The sequence below is a fragment of the Patella vulgata genome, chromosome 2 (genome assembly GCF_932274485.2).
Source record: "Patella vulgata chromosome 2, xgPatVulg1.2, whole genome shotgun sequence".
In the NCBI taxonomy this organism is placed as follows: domain Eukaryota; kingdom Metazoa; phylum Mollusca; class Gastropoda; family Patellidae; genus Patella; species Patella vulgata.
Genome location: NC_065880.2, coordinates 25,328,381 through 25,338,092, shown reverse-complemented (window position 1 = coordinate 25,338,092; position 9,712 = coordinate 25,328,381). Strand labels below are relative to the sequence as shown.

The window sequence follows — 9,712 nt, the reverse complement described above, 5'->3', positions numbered from 1 at the left end:
AATGAAACATTAAAGATATATTCCTTCAAAGGTAATTTGTTCATAAAACCAAGGATTCTAATAATAGCTGTCTAAATATCAGCCAAAAGAATAATTTAGCAGAGACAATATACCTTCACTTAAGTATTTTTTTTTAGCATTTTCCAAGATTCTATCTGGATTATTGCTAAAATTGTTTGACTTTCTAACTCATGATGTCAACAGGCAGATTATCGCCATTCAAGAGAATATCTCTGTCAAGATCGATCGCATTATTTCTGTTACGTCTTTCTTGTAAATCGTCTTTCTTGTAAATCGTTTCTTTTTTTTTTCATTTTGAGTGAAGTCTGTATCATTACAGGCCCAGGACTGTACAGTGCAGTGGACGATTACAGCTGACCCTGGATCTATTCACTTGATTTATGTTGTTTATTTCTTGCAATGTCTTTTTAGTTTATCTTGTTCGTTTTGCTTTACGTATAGTGTGGTCCTTCTTCATATACTATTAATGTCATACTTTATCATTATTTAAGAAGTTAAAATTATGTAATTTTGTTTTATGCAAAATATTTACCAAGTCAGCTGCTTCATAACTAGCTATACATGCCTGTAACAAATATAGCCAGATATAAATGACTAATATTTGGAATTCTAATCACAAATTCAATATCTTGATTCGAATGGAATATATCAATAAAATATGAAGTAATGACTTGCATAAATTGTTATATATAGATAAAGACTGAAACATAATGAATCAAATCAGTTATTAAACATGCTATCTACTTTAAAGAAGGAATTATGACATTATTATTATGCATATATCTGTATACATGTTTGTCTTTTATTACAAGCATTACAATAATACAAACAATATATAACTAATATTACAAACAAATGACATGGCAGTATAAGCCTAAACGCACAATTTGACACCATACTAATTCTATTCTAGAATTATAACTGCTGTTATCAATACATGTACATATAATAACACACTACACAGGTGATGGATTTCACTGATACAGCACCACAATGTTATCAATATAACATCTGATGTTTATTTATTATATAATCAACATTTGAAAGATGTGAAATGAATATTTATATAGGTATGGCATCTTGATCATCACGAATGTCTTTAAGTTTTTTATATACATTATATTTATTATCGGTCTTTGAAGGACTAACAGGAGGCTTGTGCATAAACTGATCCTCGATTACATTTGAATCAGAACCTGGTATTGAGTTGTAAGCAAAGTGGTCTGCTACTGGCATCCCTTGCTCATCCCAAGATCTTGTAGCAACATTGGGATCTTGATAAGAGTTATACATTATATAGCTGGGTGAACGAACAGATGCAGCACTAGAGGATGTTGCACTTTCACTACTATTACTAGCACGAGAACCAACATCACTGTCTGTTCCATTCATAAAACGATTACTATCACTTGTATACAGGAATTCCTGGTCACTGAGAGTATCATTCACATTATCTGAGTCAGCTTCTAAGTTTTGCAAGTCATCTAATGATGTTCGTACGTCTTCCTCACTGATGTATAAAACAGGTAACGGACTCTGATCATCCTCAGTATCACTGTCAGAATCACTTTGTAGAAGAGGATTTCGGTCAGTAATGGGACTCGGCACTTCATCGGGAAAGTCATTCATGACGTGAACATCAATGACACCTGGTGTTTGATCAGCATAATTAGTATCAGCATCCTCTTCTGCTAGCTCCATTGGATAATCAATCTCATCCAAGGACATGTCAGCTTCTTTGGGAACAGAGAAAAGTGGTGGATTTTGCATAGTTATATTTGCTTCCCTGTCAGTGGGTGTGCTCCCAGAAAACTCAAGACCCTTACTCCATGTGGAATCTGGTTCAGATCGAGATCTCGTGGGCTGATTTTTAGATGACCTTTTTGCTTCATTTTCTGGAGCTTCATCCAGAGACACAGCTTTAAGACGTGAACGAGAACCACGAGCTGCTCTGCTGCGGTTGGAAGGTGGAATATTATTGAGTGGGATTGCTTGAACTTTTTCAATTGAGTTGGTTACTGGGGTCTCAATCAAACTGGTTTCATTGTGCGTTTCTATACAGGGGTAAATCTGTGCCAAGGAATTCCCAGTTTGTGTGTTCTGAAATAAGGAAATAAGAAAATAAATATGTCTGTCATGTTAATATTTAATAAAGCAAAAGACAAATATGCTCTTGTCTTTGAGTATTCAAAATTCCTTTGATCATATACTCTTCAAAAAAAGAAACGCATAGTGACATTTCGTTGTCGGTATACACTCGCTCTACCATCGCCTCTTTGCAACACAAACTGCGACTCATCGCTGAATTCTCCAGCGTTGCTGTGGCCATACCCTGTGTGTCTGAACCCATTGAAGTCGGATTTGACGGTGACAGCGTATTTCGAAACAGCAGTTCTAAAGGATAGTCTCTGGCTCGAAATCGGGTTTCACGTAGGCATTTACAGACTGTTGGTCTGAGATCCTACGACATCCAGGAATTACTGCTGCAGTAGAAGTCACTGTTATGAACCGTTTCCGCAAATGACGCAACCGGATGTGATGACCCAGAACAGGTTGGATAAATCTTGTTTGGCCTGAGCTTGGATTGTTGATCTTCGCTGTTGGTACCTATCCCAAAGGCGAGAAATGGTACTCTGGGAAACTTGCAGCAGCCTGGCTACATCTGTCTGGGATTCACCTGCTTGTGACCAGACCGATAGCGTTGTTGAGTGTTTACATGTGCAACTGATTTTGAAACCGAGAACCCCAGGATTTTAAAGGCCTTAGATTTGGGTTTCATGCGAAAATCTTGCAAAGTTGTTTAACTTGCATGTCTTGGTGCAATCAAACGAAAACAAATGGGCTGTGTTTCTTTTTTTGAAGAGTATATTTGGGAACCCCTAATGAAACAACATACATATTGTTTGTAATTTTTTTTAGCACACTCAGATAAAATGCTTAAGATTGTTGTCAATCCTTTTGTCGTCAATTAAAAATCAAAAATCATAGTTGTCATCTTCTGTATAAAAAGCAATAAGCATGTGTTATATTAGTCTTGAATACAAAGACTTTCTTGGTGTATTCAGCTTCAACATGTTTACAGAGTACCAAGAATAGCTATTATAGCATGTGCACATGGTTTTATTTATAAACAGTGTCTGACAGTTATCCCTATAACATCACATGTTGTCATTGGGTTCTATGTGGAGACAATTTTGATATTGGACAAACAATCAGCATTAGCTGGACTTAATTCTCCTTCTGTATAACTGGCATGACATGTTTAAATTTAAATTAAAAATATAATAATCAGACCTTGTGAATTGTTGGTCGCATGTTTGGGGGAAAGGCTCTAGGTGGTTGACGGGGTAAATTACTATCCACATCATCCAGTAATGGTACAGATGAATCTGGAATGTTCTTCTTTGATGATCTCAAGCGCTGTCTTTTTTCCCACTTCTTACGCTGACGTCTGCCAAATAAAGAATGTAATATTTAAAATGCAATCAAACTTTTGTATAGTCATCATGAAACCATAGAGCTGTAGTCTGATATTATCTCATAGATAGACATATTTAACATGTTTAAAATTAATGGAGGCATATGTGAGTAAGATGTACCAAATAGTGAGTAAAAATTGGTAATGAAGAATCACATGTTTCTTGGATATTATGCCAGCTTACAAGGGCTCACGCTGGCTTTCAATTTTTTTCTGGCAAAATGGATAATAATTTTTATATTAAAAAAAGGTAATATTTGTTTTTCGCCAACTGGAATATTTTATCTGTCAAAAATGTGTGATAAAAAAGACAACATGTAACAATTTTATTTCTCAGGTAGGTCTGTTACAAAACAATTACCGGTATATAATATCCAACAAATTACAAAATCCGTCTTTACATAATACATTAACCCAGTTTTGAGATGATTTACTAAGATCAAATTTTATTTTTGGTGATTTCAGTCTTTTAGCACACTGTATTGCACAATATATTTTCAGTATTTACACGTAAAATCTCATTCAAGTATTGCCAATTTTCTATAAATTTATGTTTTGCGTGTACACTAGGCCTATGGTTATTTTCAGGTAGCATGACTTGAGATGGGCTTTATATATATATCATTGGCAATTATCAATCAACTAATCATTAATCCAAGACAATTGGTTGGTATTACTCTTTTGACACAATCCAGATTATCATCGAGTTGATTAATTTATAGTATTCCCCCCCCTGATTGTGATTGAGGATTTTTGCAGCCAGTTCTCAAAAAGAATCGCTAGTACCCAAAAATCAAATTTGAATCGCCACTTTCATATCTTTATTGCAAATCGCGACTTTGGCGACTGACACTGACAGCGTGAGCCCTGCAACTTCTGCATGCCTAACCTACATCCTTAAAAAAACCTAATCTGTGCAGCAACAATGTAGTTGATCAAATACATCTCTGATCACACAAATGTCTATCTTCTGTATAAAAATATAAATGAAATGAAATGCAATGGGGTTTGACGTCCTACTGTTCTGCTCCTATGCTGGGCTAATGAAGACGGGCATACACCATACAGTGGGCTATGAGGGAAATTTTGCCCGGCCAGCGGCACTATCGCCTACTCTTATATCGAATTCCAACTGCCAAGTGATCTTTTACATGCATTCCAATGTATACACTGGACCTCGGTTTTTCGTCTCATCCGAAGGACTAGACAGCTGTCCTTGTCAGGCCCTCCGTCCTGCATCACTGACAAGGGGGGAACCACGCCAGGGTATAAAAATATAAAGGTATATGACAGATTATTGAAATGGGGTTTAACTTCCTACTTTTCTGCTAAATCTGGGCTTATGGACTATGTATCAGGGAATTTTTATTTGGAAAGTGGATCTACGGTTTAGTCTTATTTCGAATTCCAAAGATCAATGGTTCTTTTATGTGCATGCCAACATGTACACAGGACTTTGGCTTTCCTTGCCAGGCCATCCATCCTGCACCACGGACAAGGGGAAACCGCATCCGTAAAGCCTGAGGAACCTTCTTAGTGAGCCAGTGTCTTACTCACTCAGCCACCATGGTTCCTGTTGAATTTGTGTGATACAATGGTAACTTACTTGGACAAGAAGTAGGAAATTATACAGATGATAACAAAAAACAATATGGATATGCCAATGCCAACGATGATGAGAGTACGATCATGTAAAATCTTGGCTTGTCCTGTAAAGGGGAAAAAAATGTATAAATAAGAGTTTAAAACCATGTCTAATAAGAATTTATATTGCTTTATACAATGCATATGTATTTATTTTCAACAGTTTAAATTTACTTTAATTCTGTTCACTTTGTAATAATATCAATAAGTGTTAAATTGCATCAAAAAAATCAATCCTCAAGCATTGAAACCTATCTACTCTACTTCTATTTCTTGACAATTATTATTCTTTAACAATTTTTACTTTTTTAAATAAATAATCCCTTTTTTTATCAATATTCATATTCAATTAAATAACAATTTTTTAAATAAAGTACATTGCATTTATATCAATCGTGAGAGAGCTTTTATGTAGCCTTAAACAACAAGTCCCCACTTTAATAATTTTGTATATATAATTGAGAAGCGTTTTGAAGTGAGCAAAACAAGCGGCAAGCAACTTAGTCATTTTAAGTATATAAATTCAGTATCTTTACGGATCAAGCATTACTAAATCTAAATCAGAACAAATAAATGGGACAGAATCTGTATCAGAGACAGGGGTAACCTCAGGAGGCAATTAGGTAATTAAAATGCACAGATGACATCCTATCTATGAATGTGTTTTTATAATAATATAAGGGATAGATTAGATATTGGATTGTGAAAGAGTTTAAAGTACAACAGCTCATGTAATACAGGTAGTATTTGTATTTAAGATGTCTAGGTTTATCATGACCCAGTAATTTTAGTTGATTTTATCCTTTTCCATCTTGGCTTTATTTTATGAAAAACAAAATACCAGATCCCCTCTTATGTTATTCTTCAGAATAAATATAGGTTAACTTTCATAGTCTGACTGGGTCTAAATCACTTTCCAGTTAACCATCTTAATCTTTTATTTGTCTGTAGGCAAGCACGTTTCATAGCACCCGGACATAATAATGTTTACTACACCCCAATCCTATCTAAACACATTCTGCTTCAACTGAAAGTAACACACTCGTAACAACTGGATTTTTATTTTATATTTTAACAATTTATTCCAAGATCAACATATGTTATCAACAAGAAAGAAATGGGATATGCATCTTTCTATTTGCTTGAACAATCTGGAGAAATCTTTTAGCTTGTCTTACTGTATCATTACTGTATTGCTATACAAACAGCAAATCACAGCAATTTAAGTTGATAGTATATCTGAATATTTATTTGAAATGTCATCATCTGAGAATAGCTTCATCAAGCACAGCTATTTCTAGACAGAAGAACTATTAAAGCCTCCAGGCTAAAAGGCATTTTCCTTATCTAAATCTAACAAAAATGTGGGCAAAAATGTGCTCTTTTAATAAAAACTAGGTTTGGTGCCATCTTAATTGATTTCCATGTCTATGGCTAAAAATGAGTTATCCTTCCGTGCAGGACTGAAGTTATAAGACAGAAAAGGATGAGGTCAAATTTGCTTTTTGGCAAGTCTACTTTTTGTATGAACTGAAAGTCTATCTGATGATGATTCAATTGATGCAATTTTACAATTATCAGTTAGGACTATACAATAAATATATAAAAATAGGCCTATTGAAATAATTAAAGAGATATCACTCACACAATAAAAATGTTAATTAGAAATCAACAAGGGTTTGATGTAAATTTACAAATACACAACATGGAAAAAGAATGTGCCATGTAAAACTTTGACAGCACAGCAAACATGCAACAAGTTTGGATGCAAATATACTAATTTTTTGTTACAGAAATAATATTACAAGACTGCACCATTGATGGATTTCTGGTGACAAAAGGTAATTATTATAGGCCTGACCAAAGTGCTGCGAAGAAGAGAGGCTTTTATAATTCCTTTTTAGTATTTTTAATCGGAAATGTACTATATATATAAAAAGGAAAGACTATTGTATTCCAATACTTTTTGTATAATCGCCAAAAACAAGTTTAATGTGTAGAAAAAATAATCTCTATTTGTAAGGTCAATCAAACGCTTTTAGAAGATATACATGATATCACTGTGCTAATTCAGTTTGTACCTATTGGCAATTAACCTGAGTTACCATCCAAATCTATTAGACAAAATGATTGCCTCAGCCAAGCTCAAAATGGTCAAGGTACTTAAATTTGTCTTCATTAGCAGGTGATTCATATGCAAGAATTAGAAGCTTATTAAGCTAAAGTGTAAAATAGAATATCTTAAGATGTGAAGATCCAATAGTTAAATTCCCACTTCAGAGTGGATTTAAGTATATCTATTTGAAGTTAAGTGAATGTTAAAAGATTCTGTAATTTCAAAGTTTACTAGTAAAAAAAAGTGCTATAAAGTCTTAATAATACCTAGTATAACTGCAATAAACATTGATAAGCAGATTATATATATTTTCATAAGAACTGATATACAGATGGAAGCATTGATAGATTGTCAAAATGAAATGATGAAAATATATATTTTGGAGTTGAGAGTTAGGAATCATGCCTTTTCTAGGTATTTGGGTACAAGTTACCATAAAGAACTGGCTTAAATGCCATTCGTTGTTCATGCAATATTGAATGTTTGGACAGTGAGTTATAGTTGACGCATGCTTAGGGATTTTCCCTAAATTATTGTAGGATAGTTTTGTAAGTCCAGATTTTGCTTCATGCAAGAAAAACTCTGCAAGATCAAACTCATTGTAAGTAGAAATCCTTCATATGATTTAAAGTCAGACATTTTATATACGTACGGTTGCTTTCTCGGGTTAGCTTGTAGTTGTCCCATCGTTCGCATCGGCTACCTCCCCACTCAACAGGGCACCTATCATTGAGATCGCAAGGCTATGATACATGTACATACAGTGTGACATTACAACAAAATTTAACTAACACCATATATAGAAATAAATAAGGGAGGAATCTACAAGCCATGTAAATAACTTGTAGCTAGAAAAAACCTACAAAAAGATGAGAGTGATTAAAACAACATCATAATATTTCTAGACATTAAGAATGATGGTTGAGAAAATACTTAATAAATCTTTACCATAAATCATATATTATTTATAGGTCTGTATTTGATAGCTTACTTTTATTTAATAATAAATCAATCATACATATATACCACCAACTAACATCTTTATAAATCATGTCACCTTTTTGCTAATTACCATCTGTTTTAAGGAGCATGACATTTTTAAAAATTTGGTGGGAAAAAAGTTTTAACATGTTTCTTTTTTCTATATTAACTGGGCTATTGCAGATGGACATACACCACATGCTATTCATGAAATTTTGCCCTGACAATAGTGCTAATGCCTACTCTTAATTTGACTTTCAACAGTCAGGGGATCTTGGACGTCCTGTCTATGGTATTCACCAGACCTCTATTTATTGTCCAGACTCAATGACTAGACACTTTCCTTGCCAATCCCTCAGTCCTGCACCACTGAGATTGGTGTGAACCGGGCTGGAAAATCCTAAGGAACTTTCTCTGTCAACACCATGATCAAATCCGGGAACTTTGGTTAGCAAGCAAGTGCTATACTCAATGAGTCATTTAGTGGAGACATTTATGGAAATTTGTGGCATGGAAACAGAGATAGAATGAATGAATGTAATGGGGCTTAATGGGGCTTAACATGCAACTTTTCTGCATATACATGGCTATAATGAAAACGGGCATACAGCATACATGTACAGCAATTAATATAACTGTCAACTTGCCTTGCCTGTTGTTCAATAGTTTTCAAATGAATAAAATAAAAGGTTCTTTTACGTGCATGCTAACATGTTCACCGAACCTTAGGTTTTTGTAACCTAACAACTAGGCACTGTACTTGTCAAGCCCTACATCGGTCAGCACTGATAAGGGGGAACCAACCAGAAAAACCCAGAGGTTAAGCAGGCAACCCACATACTTCACTGGGATAAAACCCATGACTTGCATAGATAACAGGTTTTAAGTTCTACAGTGTGTGAGACGAATCTGCATTCAACAGCCCAGGACATAAAACAGAACCCAACTTTTTAATGGTGAATCCTCAAACCTCAAAAGCATCTCCCCATTTAAATTTTGACTTTTATATCCCATCTGTGATCTCAAAACGGGATATATTTCTCGAGACGGTATAGCGGGTCCATGTTTTTATTTGTGTGTAAGGACTCAGAGAGTGCAATATTAAAGTGCCTTTTCATCCGCCATTACCTGATGATTATATTATAGATTTTTGTTTTAGCAAACAATTCTCTTTTGAAAGAGATAATGGTTAACCATGTTTTTGTGGAACAAACGTAAATGCTTTTCAGAAAATTAATAAATTGGATTCAGAGAGAATGTTAACTCATCTGATTTCTCCAGATTGTTGAAAAGACCCATTTGGATAGTCAATAATTTGACTGATGATGCAATTGATTTTGATTTCAGTCTGCTTTTACAAGAGAATAGTTTCTTGTTCAAAGCATGGCATTAATGACATTGGCAGGATGTTGAAGTGTTTTGATAGCTGAAATGTCGCTAAGCAAGAATATGCTGCCCAATGATACTATTGT

General features: G+C 34.5%; 1 protein-coding gene across 3 annotated transcripts in view; it reads right to left on the bottom strand.

Annotated features, from left to right (window-relative positions):
* Positions 1–278: 278 nt before the first annotated feature.
* LOC126810728 (pro-neuregulin-1, membrane-bound isoform) overlaps positions 279–9,712 on the bottom strand; it is a 71,342-nt gene continuing 61,908 nt past the window's right edge. For 2 of the 3 annotated variants that reach the window (XM_050535951.2, XM_050535949.2), the window contains exons 5-8: positions 7,912–7,982; positions 5,106–5,208; positions 3,316–3,472; positions 279–2,121 (exon numbers count right to left, since the gene is read on the bottom strand). In XM_050535951.2, coding sequence (XP_050391908.1) covers positions 1,084–2,121; positions 3,316–3,472; positions 5,106–5,208; positions 7,912–7,982 — 1,369 coding nt within the window. In that variant the 3' untranslated portion in view covers positions 279–1,083. The remainder of the gene's footprint in view (positions 2,122–3,315; positions 3,473–5,105; positions 5,209–7,911; positions 7,983–9,712) is intronic. The other variant, XM_050535950.2, reaches the window with a different exon arrangement.